The 22,975-nt window shown below is 37.4% G+C and overlaps 1 protein-coding gene and 1 long non-coding RNA gene across 3 annotated transcripts in view; one reads left to right on the forward strand and one right to left on the reverse strand.

Moving 5' to 3' along the window:
- Positions 1-13,645, reverse strand: part of LOC106146979 — a 30,002-nt gene extending 16,357 nt beyond the window's left edge. The window contains exons 1-2 of the long non-coding RNA XR_001231668.1: positions 13,457-13,645; positions 7,607-7,719 (exon numbers count right to left, since the gene is read on the reverse strand). This is a non-coding gene — a long non-coding RNA (uncharacterized LOC106146979). The remainder of the gene's footprint in view (positions 1-7,606; positions 7,720-13,456) is intronic.
- Positions 1-22,975, forward strand: part of Ccser2 (coiled-coil serine-rich protein 2) — a gene marked incomplete in the record, with an annotated part of 160,295 nt that overhangs the window by 102,622 nt on the left and 34,698 nt on the right. For both annotated transcript variants that reach the window (XM_005407889.2, XM_013506323.1), the window contains 1 exon segment: positions 22,028-22,111. In XM_005407889.2, the coding sequence (XP_005407946.1) occupies positions 22,028-22,111 (84 nt within the window).

Raw genomic sequence — 22,975 nt, forward strand, 5'->3', positions numbered from 1 at the left:
AAATACCAAACCTTCAGAGTTATTCATGTTTTTTATTTCGAATAGTTGTTCCATACCTATGTACAAATGTCATATTATCCAGCTTCTTAATTTTCATCGTGAAGGTAGTGCTATTTGGTTGTGGTTTTAATTTTCATTTCTCTGATACTAATAAGTTGTAAAAAAAAGAGCTAGTGATATAGCTCAGTGTAAAAGCCCTGGGTTCAACCCCAGGACACCCCCCCACCGCTCATTTCCTTTTGAACTTTACAGTAGAATCTCAAATACCTCAGGATTAAAAATACTGAAGAGCCTCTTCTTTATCCTCTGACATATAGTACTCACTATTTAAAAAACCAAATGTCTTTTATATATATTGCTGTGCTGTTTCAAACAAATACCATCTGACCATCGCTTAGTGTGTTAGTTATCGTTTTGATGCTATGACAGAAAACCTAGAGAGAGGTTCATTTTGGCTCACAATTTGGTATTTCAGTCTGTGATTACTTGGCCTTGTTGCTTTTAGGCCTGTGGTGAACAGAAGCATCGTGGTGGATAGGTGTGCTGAGGGAGAGCTGCTCACTTCGTGGCAGCCAGAAAGCAGTGTGTGGGGGTGGAGGCATGTGCTAGCAGGTGTTTTTTCTGCTTTTGTTCTATCTGGGCCCCATCCTCTTAGATAGTGATTCCCACATTCTACCAGTTTGCTGTCCCACATGCTACTTATCTCTGGAAAGACCTTCATTAACACACCCAGAAATGTGCCTTATTAATTTCGTAGATACTTCTCAGTCCAATTAGGTTGACAGTCAGGATTAACCATCACACTTAGTATTATACTGTCATGGTTCCCTTTCATACTCTTCTTCAGCAGTGTCTTAACTGTTCTTAGATCTTTGTTTTTCCATAAAATGTTGGAATCATCTTGTTGAGTCTTACGAAAAACTTGAGATTTTGATGGGAGTAGCATTGCACCAACAGATTAATTTCAGGCAGAATTAGCATTCTTAATTTTAAATTTGTATCCAGGAACATGGTATATTGGTCTATTGATTGAGTTAATTTTTTTCAATAATGTTTTATACTTTTTTGCATAAAAGGTGTGCACAGTTGTTTTTTTTTTTTTTAATCGTGAGATTTCATTCATTCAACAAACATTTATTAAGCGCTTATAGTGTGTCAGGCCCTGGGGACACAGAGATGAATGGTGTTCAGTCACTGCCCTCGAGGACTCACAGTCTGGGGCGAACAGTAAACACACGAGTGACAATGCGCCATGAAGTGCTGAGGCAGAAGTATGACAAAGTGCTAGGGTATGACAGGGTGATTGATGAACGCTTCCTGGGCAAGGATCAGGGAGGGCTTCACAGACCAGTCCATAAATGCAGCGCCTGGGAAGTGCCTTGCATACTGCCAGCTGGATTATGTGACCAAGCCTCAAATGCTGGTCTACAGGGGGCACCTCTGCTTCCTCAGGACACCCCAACCTGTACTGGGGGTCCCTGCTGTTGGGGGCCGACAGTGAGTAAAGACACTGCTCCTAGCTCCTGGGGCTAATGGAGGAGCAGCTGTCCTGAGGGCTGGGGCTCAGAGACAGAGATCAAGTTACTGCTCATGTCACCTCACCCAGGACCTCTGCTATCTGGCATCACTGAGCTGGTCTGGAGGTTACATTTTAACACTGTTAGGAGCCCCCTCACCCTGTCTTTCACTGGCCTGCCTTCTCGTGAGCAGCAGGTACCGGCCACCTCGCAGGTGCCTGGCACAGCCCCGCCAGACCCTACCAGAATGGCTGCAGCAGCAGGCCCTGCTCACAACCGCCACATGAGCTCAATGAGCTGCTGTATGTTTTTGTTTTGGTTGGACAAGCCATTCCTGATGTTTTCTAGCAGGCATCTCTTCAATTCAAAAATGGCCTCACTGCACCCCAAACTCACAGCAGCCATGGGCGGGGCTCCATGCCACAGGCCTGGAACATGCCAGACATGCTGCCTCTTGGGGTCGCAGAAGGTCAGGCCCGCCAGCGTCTGGAAGCCACCACTCTGCTTTTTCATTTGCGCAGCAGCTCTGCTCAGGTCGCCGGGTGGATCCAGGAGCTGCCTCCTCTCTCTTGGCTTGGGGCTGGGGGCAGGCACATCATGAAGGCTCTGGTACACAAACTGACAGTTGGGCATGTGCCCTGTATTTTCCAACCTCAGAAATGCATGGGGAATTGCTGATAGAATGTCGCTTGTTTCAGCTAAACTGACCACAGTGATGTTGCTCAGCCCCATGAGCAGAGTGGCTAAGGAAGCCTCCAGCTCAAACCTGTCCCCTGCCGAGGCCAAGGCCCCTCTGATCAGTGTCCCAGAGTCAATGGCCAGGATGTGGTCACAGCCCAGGTCCTGGCTGCAGCCTTCGGCCACAGTGATGAGCTGCATGAAGGCCCCCCAGGGACTGCAGCTCCTCCCTGTGGCAAACCGCAGGCTAAACATGGTATTGAGAAGTGTGGATTTTCCTGTTCCCGGCACCCCCAGGGCGGACAGGACCACCAGCCAAGACCAGGCGGGTGTGCAGCTCCTTGAGCAGCCCTGTGACCCAGCGCACTGGGATGCTCAGGGTGCCCACAGTTTTGTTATAGTTATTTTTGGTACCTGAAGTCTTCGTTGCTGCTGTAAATGATACTATTTTCTAGTGTATTGTTGTTGGTTTTTAGAAATGAATTAAATATTTGTGTTTTTTGAGACAAGGTCTTGGTACATAGTTCAGCCCGTATTTGAACTCACTGTGTAGCCCAGGCTGGCCTTGAACTTACAGCAGTCCTCTTGCTCCAGCCACCAAACATTAGTTTATTATAAAGTTTGTGTCCAGCAATCTCAATGTGATTATTTTTAAAATTTATCTGTAGGAATTTGGTGTTTTTAAATATAAATAAGCATATCATCTGCAGTAATGACACCATGTTTTTCCTCTTCAGTGTTTGTATTGTTTCTTGTTTTATCATTTGGCTAGGAGCTTGAGCAAAGTGTTACATTCTTCTGTCTTGCCCCTGAATGTAACATAAATGCTTTCAGTGTTCATTAAGTATAATGTCTCCTATATCATTTTTGTGGATGCTCCTTATAAGATGAAGAAAAATTGTGTTTGTTTATTGTACTGGGGATTGAACCCAGAGCTTTCCACGTGCTGGCAAGCACTCTACCACTGAGCTATAGCTCTAACCTTAATTTATTATTATTTTTTATTTTTTTATTTTTTGTTTTTTTCCAGTACCGGGAATTGAACTCACAACTTTGCACTTGCCAGGCAGGTGCTGTGCTGCTGAGCTAGATCCCCAGCCCCAAACCTTTATTTTTTATTATTACATTTTTGAAGCATTTACAAAAACATTTCAGGTTCTTTTTTCAAGTTTCAATAGCTCTTTCTCTTGAAGGTCATGATTATAAGTTGCCTGTGTTATCCCCAAATACTTAGATGTATTTCCTACAAACATAGATAATCCCTGCTGTAGCTACAATAGCCATCAAAAGCAGGCAGCTAGTATTGATACTACTGTATAGTCCTCAGAGACTATTCAGGTTTTGTTGTTTGTCTCAGTAATATTCTTATAGCAAAAAGATCTTTTGGGGTCATGTGCATTTAGTTGTCATGTCTTTGTTTTCCTGTCTGCAGTAGTTCCCCAGTCTTCAGTTTGAGCACCTCAGCAGTTTAATATTTTAGGCCAGTTTTTCTGCAGAATGCTTCCAGTGTGAGTTTGTCCACTATGGCCACATGATTGGACTCAGGTTATGCAACTTCGACAGAAGTGTCATAGTACCAGTGCTGCATTATTCCAGTTATATCCCATCAGGTGGCAGTGGCTTTGGTTTGTCCCGATAGTGACATTAATTTTGATCACAGATGTTGTCTGTTAGCTGTCTTGGCTCTTAATTTGCTTTTTACCCCTTTATAATTAGTATTTCACAGGGAAGAATTTTAAAACAATGTAAGTTAACAATTTATGTAGTTATTTATTTATATTAATGTGGACTTGTGATTTCTTATTTTATTCAGTCATTTATAATATATTAATGTGGTTCAGTGTGATGGTTAGGTTGTCCAAGATTTGGCTGTTGAACACTCTTTTCAGATTGGCTTTTATTTCCTTATGACCTGTGCTGGGTTTTTTGTTTTTGTGTTTTTTTTGTTTTTCTCTTTTTGAGCAGTGCTGTGGTATTTGGCAGTGCAGGACATCCAGGCTTATTCATTATTTTGTTTGTTCCAACGTGGAAACATGCATTTTCTCAAGAAGTTCTGGGTTCCTTTCCGTGCAGAGTGATACAGTATTTATAAGCCAAGATGTGGGGACTAGGTGTGCTTGGTGCTGTTAGATGCTCTTGCTCCCTCCCAAGGTATGTGTTGTTATATTTGAGTGTGTATACACATGTGCTTTACCATATACAGTTCTCTTCTCTAAGAGTAAGAAAATGGATTTCTGCTCTGATTAACGTGTTCAGTCTGTGATCAGTCCTCTTGTTCTCACCCATTTCCTGCACCAGTTTCCTCATTTCCTGCATGCTTACCCTTAGCGCATGTGGACATGGGTAGTTCATGCTGGGCCATGAATATCTGATTGTCCCCTTCTCATCCATTAAGATTCTTTTTTTTTTTAAATTTTATTTTAAAGAGATGAAAAACCAATAAAAAGATACAGAATTTCAAAACAAAATGATAGAAAATTCACAGTAGTTATTATATTGTATATTGTATATTGTTATTTTCAAAGTGCTCAGATTACTGGATCAAACAGTGTAAACACTAATGGTTCTTTTCAGTGAACTAATAGAAATTAGTAGTACAATTATCTTAGCTATCTTGTGTATATATACATATCTTTTTTTCCCCTCATCCCAGTTGTTCTTTCCTTTTGAGAAATTTCTTTTCCTTTCACAATATCTATTGTACTTTTCAGATTTTATTTACTCTTTCAGTTTCTTATACTAGGGAGACAATACGATGTTTACACATAGAAGGTCTGACCTTTTTCACTTATGAGTATGGTCTCAAGTTGCATCCATTTACCTATAAAATAACACCATTTTATCCTTCTTTATGGCTGAGTAGTACTCCATTATATAAAAAAAACATCTTTTTTATCCATTCTTTCGTTGATGGGCATCTGGGTTGTTTCCAAGATTTAGCTCTTACAAATTGTGCTGCTGTAAATATGGATGCACATATATTGCTATGGTGTGATGTTTTTAATTCTTCAGGGAGGATACCCAGAAGGGCAGTACCTGGTTTGAATGAGACCTGTAATCCCAGTTTTTTAAGGAATCTTCACACTGATTTCCACAATGGTTGTGCCAGTCTACACTCCCACCAACAATAGAGCAGGGTTCCTTTTTCTCTGTAGCTTCTTCAGCATCTGTTATTGGTAGATATTTTTATGGTAGCCATTCTGTCTGGGGTGAGATGGAATCTCAGTGTTGTTTTAATTTGCATTTCTTGGATGATCAATGCTGTTGAACATTTTTTCATATATTTGCCATTTGTATTTCTTCATCTGAGAAGTGTGTATTCATCTCAGATACCAATATTTTATTGGCTCTTTGAATTTTGGTGGCCTGATTTACTTTTAATTCTTTATATGTTCTAGATAGAAGTCCTTTGAGGGACAGTTAGATAAAATTTTTCCCAGTTTGTGGGTTTTCTTTTCATTCTGTTGGTGATTCCTTTTTATGCGCATCAACTTTGAGATCCCAGTTGTTGATTCTTTGAAATATTTCCCATGTAGTTTGATTTTTGTTCATGAACTCTCTGCCTAACCCTGTGCCTTCAAGATTTCTACCTACTTTCTTTTACAGTTGATTTAGTGTTTCTGTTTTAATATTTAGATCTTCAATCCATTTTGACTATAATTTACTGCATGGTAATAGACATGGGTCTAGTTTTAGTTTTTGACATGTGGAGAGCCAGTTTTTCCAGCACCATTTATTAAAGAGGCACTCTTTCTTCCAATGAACATGTTTGGTTCGTTTGTCAAAGATAAGGTGGCTGAATGTGTTTGTAGCTGTGTCTGTATCTTCTAATCTGTTCCATTGATCCCTCAGGTCTGTTTATTTGCCAGTACCATGTAGATTTTATCACCATAGCTTTGTAGTATAATTTCACGTCAGGGATTGTGATGCTTCCTGACTTGCCTTTGTTGGCCAAGATTGCTTTTGGTATTCTCGATCTTTTCTGGTTCCAAATGAATTTTAGGAATGTTTTCTCTAGATCTGTGATGTTTGCTAATAGTATTTTGATTGGGATTGTATTAAATCTGTATAAGTTTTGGGAGTATGGCCATTTTCACAATGTTGGTTCTTCCTATCCATGAGCAAGGGATATCTTTCCATTTTCTGAAATCATCTTCTATCTCTTTTCTCAGAGTATTATTTTCAATGTACAGATCTTTTACTTCCTTTATTCGATTGATTCCTTAGTATTTAAATTTTTTGGATGCTATTGTGAAGTCCCCCATTAAGATTCTGAATCCCCATTGCATGGCTGCTTGTCCTCCATACACCTACCTCATAGTACTCAGACTCTGCTTCCCTGTCAGCAACTTTGGCTCTGACACTTACACTGGTTCCCTTCTCCATGTGGACACAACCTCCTTACTCTCCTCAGGTCTGACTCCAGCTTGGCTTTTCTTCCTTCTCCTGCTTGAGCTCTGGCAGCTCTCATGAGGCCACACACGTCTGAGTACCCACTTCACTTTACTTGGACTCAGAAAGCCCATTCCAGGCTACCCTTACTCATGCACAGTTTTTCCTTTTGCACTTGACTCTGGTAATGGAATATCCCCAGCCCTTTTTTTCAAACGGGAAATGGTCAGCTATCCACCTGCATGAACAGTGCTGTTCTACTTGCTTAACTCTGAAACCCCCTGCTGAGCTGTCCTTACTTGAATGGAGACCTGCGTAGCTACATGTCACTTCATGGCTTGTTCAGTAAGGGTAAGTGTTACAGCTTGCATCTAGATGTCCCCCCAAAGCCTAGATCTAGGGTGCATGATACTGGGATTAAGGAGGTTTGGTACTAAATTAATTCACTGATCAGATTAGCATAATTCTGGGTCGCACCACCCAAAAAAGCTGGTAGCCTGGATGGGATAAAAGGGAAAGGTTGGCAGCTGCTGCTGCTGCTGCTCTTGTTGCTTGCTGTCTCCTAGACACCATGCTAGCCATATGCTGGGCTGTTTCTCCTCTGTCATGCCTTGGAGCGAGCTATGAACAGAAGCTGTGTAAATTATGAGCTGAAATAAACCTCTCCTCCTTTAACTTCGGGTGTCAGGCATTTTATCTCAGCAATGAGAAAATAACTAAAACAGTAAGGAAGGTGAAGGGGTGAAATTAACTTTTTTCTTAACTATTGCAATAGATTTACATTCAGATAATAACAAGTATTTTAAGTATACCATTTAGTTTAATTCTGTGCTGTTGTATAATCACCACCATAATCAAGACAGAATATTTCTGTACCTACTAGCATTCTCCCATTTCCTTTTGCACTCAGTTCTAGCCCTGGTTTCCACTGCTTTTCTGTTAATAAAGCTTTATCTTTCCTACAGTTGCACTTAAATGGGACCATCTAATGTGTACTTTTTCTGGGTTCTTTTACTCACCATAATGGCTTGGGCATTCATCTGTGTTTTGTATCAACAGTTCATTCTTTTTAATTCATGGGTACCATTCCGTGTTACACTTATGTATCACAATTTTACTTTTATCCATTTACCTGTTGATAAAAATTTGAGTTATTTTCAGTTGTGGGATAATTGAAATGATGCTGAGTCTTTAGATATAAATGATGAAAATTAATAGGAATAAATAATTTTGAGAAACCAGAAGAGACAATACAAGGCAGAGATTTGGGTTCAGAGCAGTTTTCCTACTTGTTTCTGTGATATTGGACAAATACTTAAATTATGACTCCATTTACTCCTGGTAGAGAATACAGTTTATAATAAGCACCTGTCTCAGGGTTGTTTTGAAGACTGCATGAATTAAGTCAGATAACATGCTAAGCAATATATATATATATATCAATTAATGGCCCTAGGAAAGCTAGAAAAGAAGCTAAGGAAGGGAAGGTAAAGAAAGCAATCATAATTGGAAAGAACAGTGTTAAAGAAAAGACAGAAACAGACAATCTTAGACCAGTTTTTAGTTCTGAAAAGATTGAGACTTACTGAGCCAGAAGCAGGTCCTAGTGGGCTACACGCTTTCCCAAGGAGAGAAAGGACCCCAGAGAGCCAGAACACTGATGTTCTTATGGAAGGGGACTCTCCTTCCAAACAACCACCACCTCCATCTCATCCTCCCTTCCTGCAACCCAAAATGTCAACCTGAATGGTGAGTACAGTATGAAATTGTTGTTTGTGATAAACGAGGCACAGTTCATAACTTTTTGGTGACTATATTAGGAAAATTATTAGTGTTTCTGATAAATGACACATATTATACAACCCTTTTTTATTATGAACAGGTTAGTTAAGGGGTGCTTTGGGAGGTTAGGAACATATGATGGGTACTGCCATTATTTCTTATGGGAAACATAGTCTTGACTTACAACCAGCCCTTGCAAATGAATTGAGTTTGTAAGTCGAGGGTCCACTGTATGTCAGCTCCAGTCTTATATTAACAGTAGTAGTAATAATAGGAACAGCAATAGCAGCATGGAAGTTAGTGATTATATAGGCATGCTCCATACAACACATATTTATTATGTCAGCATTTCTCTGGGTCAGAAATTTGGGTACCACTTTCCTGGACTCCTTTCTTGTGTATCTCATAGAGCCTGTAGTGCTGTCATTGGCCAGGGCTGAGGTCTGTGTGCAGGTTCTATTGGAGAGGCGTTTGCTTCTAAGCTCACATGGCTGTGGGCCCCGTTCAGGTACTTGAGGTTGTTCTGCAGAGGGCCTCATGGTTGTCTGGTGTTTCAACTGAGCTCCACACTTACCTACTGTGTGGATCTCTCTAAGCTGCAGCTCCCAATGTGGAACTGCTTTGTTGGATCAAGCCAGGGAGAGCTTGGGCTGGCAGGGTAGCAGTTGTAAACTGTTGCAGCGTAGGCACAGAAATGCTGCTCCACTGTGTTGGTGAGAGGTAGCACACATTGGAGGCAAGGGGATTACACAGAGGTAATGCCGGGGTAAAGATCCCTGAGCTGGCTTGATCTCTGTCTGTCACAGACTTTCCTGAATGCCTTTGATCTTACAGTGATGTCGTTATTTTCAGAGTCATTTGGCTGCAACTTTGTTTTTATTATTTTTCTTTTTCCCTCTCAATTTAAATTCATTTGAACAGATACATAGAAGCATTAAAATTACGCATCTTTGTGGAGTGCCAGGTGGTGTTTTGATATGTATATGCACTATATAATCTCTAAATCAAGTTAAACGTAGCTATTTCCACATTTTTAATTCTTTAAGGTGAACACATTCAAAATCCTTTCTTCTAGCTTTTTGAAATATACAGTACTTTGTCATTATCTATAGTGACCCTAATGTGTGCAAAAGCTCACCTATCCAACCTATCCATACCTTAGTGTGCACTGGTCAGCCTCTCCTCATGCCCTATTCTCTCCCACATGTGCACCACCATCCCTACTATGATTTCTTTTTTGTGGCTGAATAATATTCCATTCTGAATATGTACCACATTTTCTCTTGTCTATTCATTTTGATGAACACTTTGATTTTTTCTATTTCTTGGCTATTGTGAATAGTACTGTAATAAATATGGGAGTGCAGATGTCTCTTCAACATACGTATCTCTTTGACATGTTTGTCTCATTTCCTTTGGATCATGTGGCACTTCTTATTTGTAATTTTTGCAGAACCTCTTTACTGTTGTCCATAATGGCCTTACTAATTAAGCAGTGTGCTCAGGATTCCCTTTTCTCCATATCCTTGCCAGCACATGTTATCATTTATCTTTTTTATTATAGCCATTTGAATGGAGTCAAGTGTTATCTCTCTATGGGTTTATTTGCAGTTCTTTGATGATCAGTGATGCTGAGCATTCTTTCGTATGCCTGTTGGCCATTTATGTTTTGAGAATTGTCTCCTAAGGTCTGTTGTCCATTTTTAAGTGAGGTTATTTGTTATTTCACTGTTGAGTTTGTAGTTCCTTTTATATGTATTCTGGATATTAACCTCTTGTCATATTTATAATTTGCAAATATTTTCTCTTATTTTGTAGGTTGTTCACTTTGTTGTTTGTTATACAGAAGAATTTAGCTTGTTGTAACCCCATGTGTCTATTTTTGCTTTTGTGTCCTGTGATTTTGGGGTCTTCTCTAAAAATTTCTTGCCTATTCTGATGTGCAGAAGCATGTTCCCTATGTTTTCTTTGGTGGTTTTCATAGTTTAAGGTCTTGCAGTTAAGTCTTTAATTAATGTAGAGTTGATTTTTTATAACTAGTGAGAGGGGACTAGTTTCATTCTCTTGCATATAAATATCTAGTTTTCCCATTATGGTTTATTGAAAAACCTGTTTATAATGCATGTTCTGAACATTTGTGTTTAAAGTCAGTTAGCTATAAAGATGCATGTTGATGTCTAAGTTCTATTTTGTATCATTGGTCTGTGTGTCTATTTTTATGCCAGTACCATGCTGTTTTGGTGACTATAGCTTTTTTATATATTTTAGTACTATATAGTGTAATGTTTTTGCTTGGTTCTTTCTGCTTAATGCCACTTTGGCTACTCAGTGTTTTTTTGTGGTTCCATACAATTTCTTTTTATTTTCAATACTGGGAATTGAATTCACAGCCCATTGCTTGCCAGACAGGTGCTTTGATGCTGAGCTGTATCCCTGGCTCATACACATTTTAAGATTGATTTTTTTTTTTTAAATTCTATGAAGACTGTCATTGGTATTTTGATAGAGATTATGTGCACCTGTAGATTGCTTTGGGTAGTGTTATTCATTGTATCTAGATGTCCCCTCAAAGTCTCATATGGTCATAGATGGGGCTTTTCAGAAGTGGCTGGACCTAGGGGTGCGATGCTGGGATTAATGGTGTCCCAGCCTGGGGGATATAAGGGACACAAAGAAGGCTGCTGACTCTTTGCTACTTCACCACTTTGCTGCCTTCTGCCTTCTATGGACTATTTCTCCTCTGTGATGCCCTTTTGCCATGCTACCCTGCCTTGGAGCCAGCTAATGATGGGCAGTGAAATCTCCCTCCTTTAACTTTGGGTGTTGGGTGTTTCATCTCAGCAATGAGAAGGTAACCAAGACAGGTTGTACAAAGAAAGTCAAAGTTTTTAATTGCTGGTATTGCTCACAAATTTTGCCAGCTATCTGTTAAGATTTGTGTCTAGATGTACACCCAAAGCCCCATGCAGTCAATGGTGGGGCTTTTTCAGAGGTGGCTGGATCTAGAGTATGTGCTGCTGGAATTGATTTGTGGTGTAATGCTAGGATCAAGGGCACCAGATTAAGGGTGTGAATGCTGTGTGCCCTAAGTAGCTTGGATAAGATATCAGGGATAGAAAAGCTGTGTTTGTCCCTTGCTTTTGCTTTGCTATCTTCTGGCCACCATAAACTGTTCCTCTTCTGAAGTGGCCCTCTGCCTTGCAGCCCTGCCTTGGAGCCAGCCAATTATGGACTGAAACCTCTACAAACTCTGGGTTAAATAAACTTTTCCCCCTTTAACTTTTGGTGTTGGGTATTTTGTCTCAGCAACAAGAAAAAAGTAAGACACTGTCTCAAAAGCAAATCCCATTTACTTTAGTTTTTATTTAGTGATTGTTTCTCTGTCATTTAGTGTACTTTTATTATTTGTTGAGTACTAAGGATTGTGGCAGTAATGAAGATAAAAAGAAAGAGAACATAATTTTTGTCTTATATCTTGTATATTAAAACTTTATGTTAAAACTGATTTGTGAATCCTGAGATTAGTTTTGTTCATTATGACTGTAAATTTGGTAATGAAGAACAGTATAAAACCATTGGAGGACATCACATGCAATAAGGATAAATACTATTTCACAGAACTTGAGTATACCAATGTATACTCACATTGGGGAATGTATACATCCCTGCATATTTACATGTGTGCATGTGTACTTTGTTGTGGCATAAAATATATTTCTTATTGTTTATCACCCCCCAAAATTTTGTGCTACTATAGAAACAAAAGTACAATTAAGATGTCAAGGCTAGTAAGTTTCAAAGATGGTATTTAAAGTATAAATAGTTTTAAAAATAGTATAAATAATGAAAATATCACTACATCAATAAAACATCAAATCACCAACAAATCTGAGTAATGTTTGTGATATTTCAGAAAGAAACCTATAAAAACTATGTAGAAAAAGTTGATTTTTCTAAAGGAATGCTAAATATTATAATATTATTTAATTTATTGATTAGTATACTTAATACCAATAAATTAATAAAGAATTTATAATCTAGGGGGACATAAAAATATTAGTTATGAGTGATGTGTTACAGTAGTAAGAAATTATGTTATACAAAGATTGTATAACATAAAGGTCTGAGGTATATGGTGTAAATCTGTAGTACTTTCTCATACTACAACTATTTACAGATCTAAAAGTTTCAGCCAGAATCATAGCAGTTTCATTTTTGGGATTCATCAAAATGACTCTAAAATGGAAGCACCAATGGGTGAGTTTTGTGTATGTTGAAAAAGACAAAAGAAGGGGGAAAATTATGTTTTAGAGTAGGATAAAGTACTGACATAAATAGGTACCTATACCAGTGGGCGAGAACAGGAAACCCAGAAGTGTGTGCTGAAGTATTAAACAAGAATTTAAAAACAATGGGAAAAAAGATAAAAATAAAAAAAATAAAAACAATGGGATGCTGAAAGATTTTAATAAATGTTCAGGAAAATTTGCTAGCTATGGAACCAATTCTAAGTTTCTTATACTACAGTAAATTAGCTTGAAGACTGGAGTAGTTTTTTCTTAAATAATGTGGAAAAGTTAGAAATTAAAAGTAAGATTTTTTAAGTGGAAAAAACTCAGAGGAAGGGATATCCACATTACTCAGAGATGTACAGATTACCCCATAGGTAAATCATAAAAACTAAGTTGTTCTTAGTTCACATTCTGGAATATGTGCCATTTGACAGGATTTCATCAGTATAGCTTTGAATTAAAACAAAACCTTTTGAGAAGAAAAAGGAAGAAAATCTCCCTGCCCTCCCGGCTGCTGCCTTTCCCAGGCTTCCTCTTGTGATTGTGTTGTAGCAGATCTGAGACACAAGGCAGCTTAGTGACATCACCAGTGACACTGTCAGCAGGGCCTGGTCAGCACTGTCACATTTCTGGTAATCATTTCAAATACCCATGTCCATCGCTGCTGCTCTGGAACTCATAGGAAGGTCTCAGTTTTTGAAAACTTACAAAAGAACTACCTGGGTAAGATGGAATTTGGTGTCTGGTTTGTGACAACTTAATGTGTGAAAGAGTTATATTAGAACAAGAATTTACCTTTGTATCTTCTCAAAAAAGAAAAGTGTTAGATGGTTGCCAACAGTAGTTTTCTAATGCCCTTATATGAGAAGATGGTTTATCCATCTGTAATAGAATGCTAATGAACTTACTAGCATTCCAAATCCTAACTGGAAACCATGGAAACTGCTGACATTCAGGAAAGCAACCCACAGTACAGTACTTGACAGTCCAAGTATGAATTGGTTTGTGTTTTGTTGGGTTGGTGTGTTTTTTGTAACGTTTTTTGCTTCAAAAATGGCACTTACTAAATATGTTTACACAAAACATTCAGAATAGTGCCCAGTGCTGGTGAGTAAACAGTAGGGTCACTGAGAAACCTGTTTCTAATACTTTGAGGCACCAACAACACATTTTGATTCTTGATTCTTTGTCTTTGATGAAAAATTTCAGACAAGACATGAAGCTGTCTTACAGGGTATGGATAGAGTTTATTGTAAAATGAGAAGGGGTGTGGGATTGGAGGCCTAAAAGGGAATAAGCACACAAGAGTCAGGGCAACACTTGGATTATTCACCAAATCTTTCAGGAATGTCCTTTCTTTCTTCTCAGGTTATTACTCTTTGATATGGAAAATGGGTGGTAATGATTTACTAGGTCCCTATTTAGTCCCTAAGTGAATGTTTTCCTTTTAGTTTGTTTTGAGACTTTAGTGTTTTTTCTAACTCTCAATCATGGTCTCACAGGACCTAGTGTGAGGCCTGGACCATATCAGTATGCTCAGAGAAGGTTACACTGTTTTGAGCTAAAGTTAGAAATAACAAGCTTGTGTGGATTTTATCTATAGCTAATGATTAAGAGAGTGAAGGAGAGAGGGAAGTAGCCCTCAGCTGCCTGTCTAAAGACTGTGTCAAGTTAATGTCTGACTTTCTGCCTAACATTAGTACCTTAGCATAAATAATGTAAAGAATGAAAATTATATGCATGAAGTTATTTCTTCAGTACTCTTTAATAGAGATTATTTCCTGTTTTTTAGGATATTCCCCCATCTGATACTAAAAGAAACATTTCTAAAAATGTGTCCTTATTTTGGCCTGGACACTTTCATCTTAGTCAAGGTTTAATAGAACAGTAGTACCGTTGGTTTGTGTCCAGTTTATTTGAGTAAGGGTGACTTTATTAATTCAGTTGGAGATTATATTCAAGAATCTTTAAAGCTCTTGGGCTTTGATATAAATAAAAGCCTTTTTCCCTTTGATCTCCTAAATCTAGATTGCTAGGCTTTTATTTAAAGAAATAAGGCAACATTTATTCACAGCATAGCAATAAGTTAAACATTAATAATTCTTAGTTGTTGGGGGCAATCTTACATATTTGTGTTGTATAGTGTTTTCTTGTAGTTTTCAAAATAGTAGATTGATGATTAGGCCTTTTATTTTTGGTGGTACTAGGGATTAAACCTAGGACCTTGTACGTGCCAGGTAAGCACTCTACCACTGAGCTACATCCCCATCCCTTTGGCATTATTTTACTTCTAAATTTGGAGATAGGATCTCACTAAGTTGCCCAGACTGCCTTCAAATTTAAATCCTCTGGTTTCAGCCTCCCAAGTAGGTGGGATTACATATGTGTGGTACCATACCTGGCATGGCATTTCTTTTTAACTGATGGCTAATCTTAGTACTTTGATAGCAGTGAACAGTATTGATATGATATAAATTCCTTTATATCATAAAGGAATGTGTTGATATTTCCTTTATGGCCTAGAGCCTGGGTTGGACAACTTTGCCTTAAAGGATCATATAGTAAACATTTTAGTCTGCTGAGGCAAGTTAAGACTGAAGCTATTGTGTAGATATTTATAAAATCTTTCAAATGCAGCCACTTAATGTGAAAACCAGTTTTAACTTGTGGACTGTAATGAAGAGGGAAGCTGGCCAGACTTTCCCTGGAAACTATTTTTTAATGGCGTGGTTAATTTTGGTGGCAGCTCTTACTTTTGTGAGCCAGTGGAGTTAGTTATATAAGTGAATGAAGTCAGTTAAAAACCCTGGACCTTCACAATATCATTATTTTTGTTGTTGCTATTGTTTTAAAATTAATTTCATAGATGCTTTTTATGAGTTAGGCACTATGCTCTGTAGCTACTTGACTGACAAATATTTTCTACCAGTCCATGACTTCTGTTTCCAATTTTCTATTAATTCCTTTTGTTAAAGAGCAGGAGTTCTGCTCTTAAAGTCAAATATATATATGGACTTTAATATATATAATTTATATATATAATATAAATAGAATATATAGAATAGGATATATTACATATAATTTATAATATTAAATATATATTATAAGCTATATTATTAAATTATAAATTATATAATATATAATTTATATATGTTTAATGATCACATATTTTGGCACATCAGAGAAATCATTTGTTTGTTTGGTACCGGGAATCTAACTCAGGACCTTGCGCTTGCCAAACGAGGTGCTATGCCGCTGAGCTATATCTCTGGCCCTCATCAGAGAAATCTTGACTCAGCCACCCAAGGGCACAAGGATTATCTGTGTTAATTTCAAGACATTTATAGTTTTAGTTTAGAATCTAGGTTGCTATCAGTTTTGAGAGTTTCTGTATACCCATGAGTGATGGGTAAAGTTCATTCTATTGCATTGGTATGAACTTTTCTAGCACTGTTTGTTGAAAAGACTGTATTTTCTCTATTCAATTGCCTTTACAGTTGTTTTTTTTTTAAGTCTCTAACTATAAATGTGCTGGGCTGATTTTGGATGTCTCTTTGATCTGTGTTTATTTCTGTCTCTTTGATCTGTGTTTACCCTTATGGTAGTACCATATTGTCTGAATTACTAGGACTTTATATAATTAGTCTTAAAATGTGAACTTACTGTATGACTTTCAATTTTGTATTTAAAATGGTTTCATTATTTTAGTTCTTTGGCCTTTCCATGTAAATGTTAGAAGCAACTTTTCTGTTTTTCCAAAAATATTCTGCTGGGATTTTGATTAACAAGACTGTGAATCTGTAGTTGAATTTGGAAGAGATTGATACTGTAACAATATTGAATCTTTCAGTTCATCAGTATTGAGTCTGTTCACAAGCAGGAGATATCTCTCCATTTCCTTCTTTCTGATTTCTTTCACATACATATGTATCTTTTTTAATATACAGACTTTTAACTACATTTTTTTTACATTTTCCCCTGAGTATTTCTTTTTTAAATATGGATTTTGATTTTTTTCTTGACTTTTCTGTTCTGTTTGTTTGAATTTTGGTTTATAAATGTTATTTAAAAAAAAATTCTAGTTCTTTGCCATTAAAAGAATAACAATTATTATTATTTTAGTTTTTTGAGTCAAGATCTTGCTATGTAGTTCAGGCTGGCCTTGAACTTACTGTGTAGCCTAAAGTGGCCTGAAACTTGTGGCAGTCCTCTTGCCTCAGCCTCCTGAGTGCTGGGATTACAGGCGTGCACCACCATGCCTGCCTCCTAAAAATTACTGATTTATATACACTGTTTAGTATCTTATGAGTTTTTAAAAATTATGTATTAGTTCTGGTAGTTTTATTGTAGATACTGTGGGGTATTCTATATGGAAAATTACATCATCTGAATGGAGATAGTCATATTCCTTACTTTGTTAATTTGCCCTCTTTTTTTTTTTTTTTTTTTTACAGAGGTAAAACATTTTCCTATTAATGAGGTTAGTAGCAGTATTTTTTAGGTGGGCTTCATCATGTTCAGCAAGTTCTCTTATTTCTACCTTGCTAAAGTTTTTTATAAGCATAAATGAGTATTGAGTTTTGCCACAACGATGTTGAGATGATTATATAAGCTTTTAAATTATTTGATGTGGAGAATTACTTTGTATTTTGATTATTGAGTCAGCTTTGCATCCCTGTGATCCTCCCTACTTGTTCATGGTATAGTTTCCTTTTTATGTATTGTTAAATTTGATTCTCAGTATTTTGTTAAACATTTTATCTTTGATCATGAAAGATTTTTTTTAAAGGGGCTTTTTTTTTTTTTTTTTTTTGTTTTTTTTTTTTTTTTTTTTTTTTTTTTCTTTGGCATTTTACTCAGGGCCTTGCGCTTGCCAGGCAGGTGCTGTGCCGCTGAGCTACATTCCCAGCCCCGAAAGATTTTGATTATTAGCTATTTTTGCTTTGATACCAGAACAATAGTTGATTTATTTTTTGTATATGTGCTGCTGAAGCAAGCACATAGCTTTTGAGTATAATTAATTTTATTTCTCTTCAAGAGATTTAAAGCAGTGATATTATTCCTTTAAGTTTTTTAAAGGATTAGTAAAACCTCTGCCATTTAGGTCTTCTTTTTATTTTATTTTATTTATTTTTTTATCTTTTTGAGACAGGGTTTCACTATGCAGTTCAGCCTGGCCCTGAACTCACTTTGTAACCTAGGCTGGCCCCAAGCTCACAGCAGTTCTCCTGCCTCAGCCTCCAGAGTGCTTGGGTGGCACAGCCTCCTGTGTGCTCCAATGCCCAGCCTAAGTCTTAGATTTAAGAAAGATTTCAAACTATAAATTCATCTTCATTAGTAGTCATAGTTTCATATAGGCTACCTACTTAGTCTAAGGTGTATGTTGAGAGCTTGTGGGTTTTGAGGAATTTTTCCATCATGTATAAATTGTCAGATTTGTTTACATAGAGTCATACTACTATTGATCCAGGGGAAATGCTAGATGTCAAGTACGCCAAGTTCGTGTTCCCCAAAGTCAAAGAATGAATTCTAAGAAACAATGGAAGTTAAGAGTAGGAAAATTTATTGTAGAATAGGAATGGGGAATAGGAATAGCTCCTGGGAGACAGGAGGGATTCCGAACGGGTTGCCAACAAGCCCACCTCTCAAAGGATGGTTTATAGAGCAAAATCATGAGGTGAATACAATGTGGGTCAAAAGTATAATCAACCAATAAGACTGCAAGTATGGTCGCTTAGGTAATATTGATCCAGTGGTACCAAGGGTACATGGGTAACATCATTAACCTTGGTTGATAATCTATAGTTTTGGCCTTGTCTTTAATCTTGGCAGTCTTAATCTTAGTCCTGGTCTTAGGTGGGAGAGGATGGCTACCACTAATGAAATAATGGGAAATCTCAAAAGGGTGATACCAATAATCCCAAGCCTTTATTCATCCCTTAGGGAAGTATGTCAAACTAGCCGTTGTGACTTTAATCTTTTTTTGAGGCAGGGTCTCACTCTGTAGTTCAGGCCAGCCTTGAGCTCATTTTGTAGCCCAGGCTGGTCTCCAGCGATCCTACTGCCCCAGCCTCCCGGGAACTGGGATTACAGGTGTGCGTCACTGTGCCTGGCATGACTTTAATCTTCAAATGCGCCTCCAGCCACAGTCCTCATGGATTCTTGTCTTTTGCACTGTCTCACGAGGGCCCAGCCCTGTCTACTATATTTGTACCTAATTTAGCTATCTATAATACTATTGCATTCTTTATTCTCAGAATCTATAACATCTATAATGATATCCCTGCTTTCAGTGCTGATGTGGTCTTCATCTACATTGTCTATCATTTTTGTAGCTTTTCTAGGTATTTAGTAGTTTCCAAGAGTGTATTTGTCATTACCTTATGACTTTCTCTTTAGACCTATGGATGATTTAGAAGTTTGTGAATTACTATCCAGAAGTTTGGAGATTGTCTTCTTTTTATTGATTTCTAGTTAAATGCTCTTGTGTACTTTGTGTATTTTCAATTGTTTTAAACTGAGCCCCACAACTGAGGGCTCCTGTTTTTTACCATTCATCCATTGTTTCTTCAAGTCTCTCTGCCTGGCACTCTTCCTTTGGCACTTCCCTGATTTGAATGTTAGCTCTTTTTTATAATTGTCCCTATAGGATGCTGATTTTTTTTCTCTCATCAATGGATGGTTTTCTACCAATGTTTTTCTCTTCATTGTACAGTTAGGATAATTTCTGTTGATTTGTCTGAAGTTCACTCTGCCATTTCCAATACTTGTATTTGTTTACTTTTGGTCTTTTTTTTTTTTTTTTGTATTGGCCCTGAAACACTCAGGACCTGTGCTTGCCAGGCAGGTACTTGTGCTGCTGAGCTCTATCTCCTACTTTTGGTCTTTTTGAGACAGGATCTCACTACATAGTTCAGACTTTTTTTTTTTTTTTTTTTAAAGAACACAGTAACTTTAGACATCTTACAATAAACTCGCCAAGCTAATCTCTTCCCAGAGTTCTGTGTACAGGAATTTGGAGGCTGGCCAGTGGTAGAAGTGTTCAGAAGGGCAGTACTAGGCCAAGACCTTGATCCCAAAGTTCAGGCTGGCCTCGACACTGTGTAGCACAAACTATTCTTGAACTCACAGTGATCCTCTCACCTCAGCCTCCCAAGTGCTGGGATTACAGGTGTGTGCTACCATACCCAGCTCACAAATGCTAATAGTTAGCCCTTTGAGTGCATTTAAAATGTTTGTTTATTGAGTTTTTTCAGTTCTAAAATTTCCAGTTTTTCTCACTTTATATATTCTTCTTTCTTTGATGAAACTTTTTCTTCTATTCACATCAAGAATTCACATGAACTTCGCTTTTGGAGAATTTTCATGCTAGCTCTATTAATAAAATCTTTGCCAGCTGATTCTGTGTCATTTTGGCATTGGTATCTGAATGAGTTTGCCCTTTGTTTATATGCTAAGTGATCTTGGATTATGTTTTATGCCCTGAAACATTGTATAATGAGATTCTTGGTTTTGTTTTGATCCTATGGAGAGTATGGTTTTTTCTTGCTTGCTTAAACTAGGTTCACAGTCTGGTTGCATTGTAGTTTAACATCAGTTTTGTTTTCAAAGTCATCTCATTTTCCGGCTATCCTGAGTGTATATTAGAGGCTAGTTTGAGACTTGGGTGGTGGTTTTAGATTCTTGGTTTATTTTACAGCCTTTGATATGCTACCTTGGCTGTTTAGAATGAATCTAGGAGTTTGCATACAACTTAGAAAGTAGAGTTGCTTTCTTGAGTTCCTGATACTTTGCTATTTGCCCGATATTTTCTGATCTGCTGGCTGCACCCTGAATCAGGGTGTTTTCTTTTTCTAGTCCTGCTGCACATGACCCACAGCCATGCCTGCCTGTGTTGTAAAACAGCTTGTGCTTGTGTTTTCTCCCATTCTGTGGAGTTCCTGCTTTGCATTTGGCAGGAAGATACTTAGATATTTGGAAGTAAGTCAGATTTACACTTCTTTTTTTAAACCTGCCTGTATATGGGGCTGGCCCTTTATTTCTGTCAGTTCATTCATAACAGAGGTGAAATTTTATTGAAATGAATTTTATAAAGTGCTCCCTCTCCTTCCTTTCTTGCTCTTCTATTACATTAAAAAAAAAGCAACACATTACATTCTAAGACCATTTGCTGTCCATTAGGATACTTCCTTCCCCTCCCAAGTCACAGTCTTTTTTTTTTTTTAAATAACATCACTAAACAATGGAATTTGTTCAACTAGAAAACTGGCAGATGCTTAAATCTTCACACTCAGTATTACCTCTTAAGCTTTCTAGAGATTCTGATCCAACAGCAACATAGTGAAATAAATGAAGAAGACAGTTACCTAAATGCTCACCTCTCCTATTGAAACCATGCCTGTATCAGTGCAGGTCATTATCCAGATGGAGAGCAGGTGTGCCTGATGTTTGTGCTCTGCAGAGGTGGGTATTGCAGTCATGCTGCCTTAGTTGGCTGCCCAGTCCCTCTTCATTGCTCCAGGCATAGTTCACTTTGGCCCACCTTTCTTGAGGTTCTTTATCTGAATCACTGGCTGTTTCTCATTTATAACCAATTCAACGAAGCTTAGAACTTAATATATCTTCTTATTTTATCAAGTTTAAGGACAAAATACTTAATATTTTCACCTTTGCTTTTAAGGTTTAACATACCAATAGTAAAATGTTTAAGGTGCACTAGTCATAATTGTGGAGCTTGGACTGTTTCATAGGTATGTAACCTCTATGCTGTCAAGACTTAGACCATTTCCTGCTTCCTCCTATTGCTCTAACGTTCCTTTCCAGTCAGCAACCTTCTTGCCCTGAGTCAGGGGCCGTTCTGATTCCTGGCACCATTCATTTGCCTGTTTCCATACTTCATAGAAATAGAGGCATGCAATATGTCATCTCAAGTATTTGGTACTTTTAATCAAATGATTTTTGTGATCACCCATATTGAATGATTTAATGTTGTTTTTTCTGACTACTTTGTACTTGAAACACATCTAAATCCTAGCAGATTCAATTGATGGTCATTTGCAATACATCTAAAGGTAATGTGATGACTGAGGTAATGTTACAATTCTTTAAAAAATTTCTCACACATTCCAACTCTGAAATACTCAGTTGTCTCCTTTACCTGCTCATATACTGTGTGTTTTCTCTGCAGCTTTTCTTCTTGCCCTGCCTTTCTCTCTTCTTCTGCATTTCTTTTCACCAGTGCAGAGTTGAGAAGGAAACATGCAGTCTTAATGCCCTCTTCTTCTTTGCCATGCTAACCTTTGCTCTGGGGTGCATTCAGGTGGGAGTGAATGCCTGCATTCACTTATATTTCTTTTCTTCCGACAGCATGATGGAAGTGGGTCATTGCATGACGTTCAGCTCTCGTTGCCCCCCAGTCCAGAACCAGAAGAAGCTGATGAGACGTATAAGGTATACCTAAGTAGTGATACTAGAGATTTCAGAATTCTTACTATTAAAATAATGAAATAATGATAATTAAAACATTGACTAATAAAGCTTTACTGGCCAAGGCAATCAAATTTGCTCTTAACTTTTGATACTTTTTGAATTATCATGATATCCTAGTGATGCTTTAGTTTGTGTTTATCAGTTGGATAACAGTTTATCCCCATTGCTCTGATGCTTACATTACTAATAATAATAACAGCTCTTAAACTATGGCTACCAGTAAAAATTAAAAAGGGCAGTAATACCTTTCATGTATAATAACAGCATTAGAGAAATACACTGATTTTAATGAGATTAATTTTTTTCATGTTTAAATATATATTTATAGAATTCAGATGTAGTTTTTATATTTTTAAAAATTTATTAACACATGTTTATAGTATATAATGTTTTAATTTCTTGTGAAGAGTTGTATTTTAATGAGTAATTGAGTTCTTATGTATATATCTGTATCTTTAGGTCTGTTTTTAGTTGAAGAAAGCAATTATTTCTTAAACATATGTTCTATTAAAGCACACACAGACATTCTTCATTTATGTAATATTTCCAAGTAAAATTGTTGCTGGCTTTTATATCTTACTTTCAATCTGTTCTAGCATTTGCTAGTCATTTGGAGTAACATAACCTCAGAATATTGGTGGTTTAAAATAACATAAGTTTATGTTACTCTCATGTTATACATTTACTATCAATCAGTTGAGATTGTTTCATATGTCTTTTTTCTTTTGAAATTGAAGCTGAAAGATCAGCTTTTATTGTGCGACAGGCCATTGTTGGGCAGAGGAGAAGAACTTTGTTAAAGCAGATATAAATTCTGTTTGGATG

Source organism: Chinchilla lanigera, unplaced genomic scaffold (genome assembly GCF_000276665.1).
Source record: "Chinchilla lanigera isolate Chin_1 unplaced genomic scaffold, ChiLan1.0 scaffold00109, whole genome shotgun sequence".
NCBI lineage: Eukaryota > Metazoa > Chordata > Mammalia > Rodentia > Chinchillidae > Chinchilla > Chinchilla lanigera.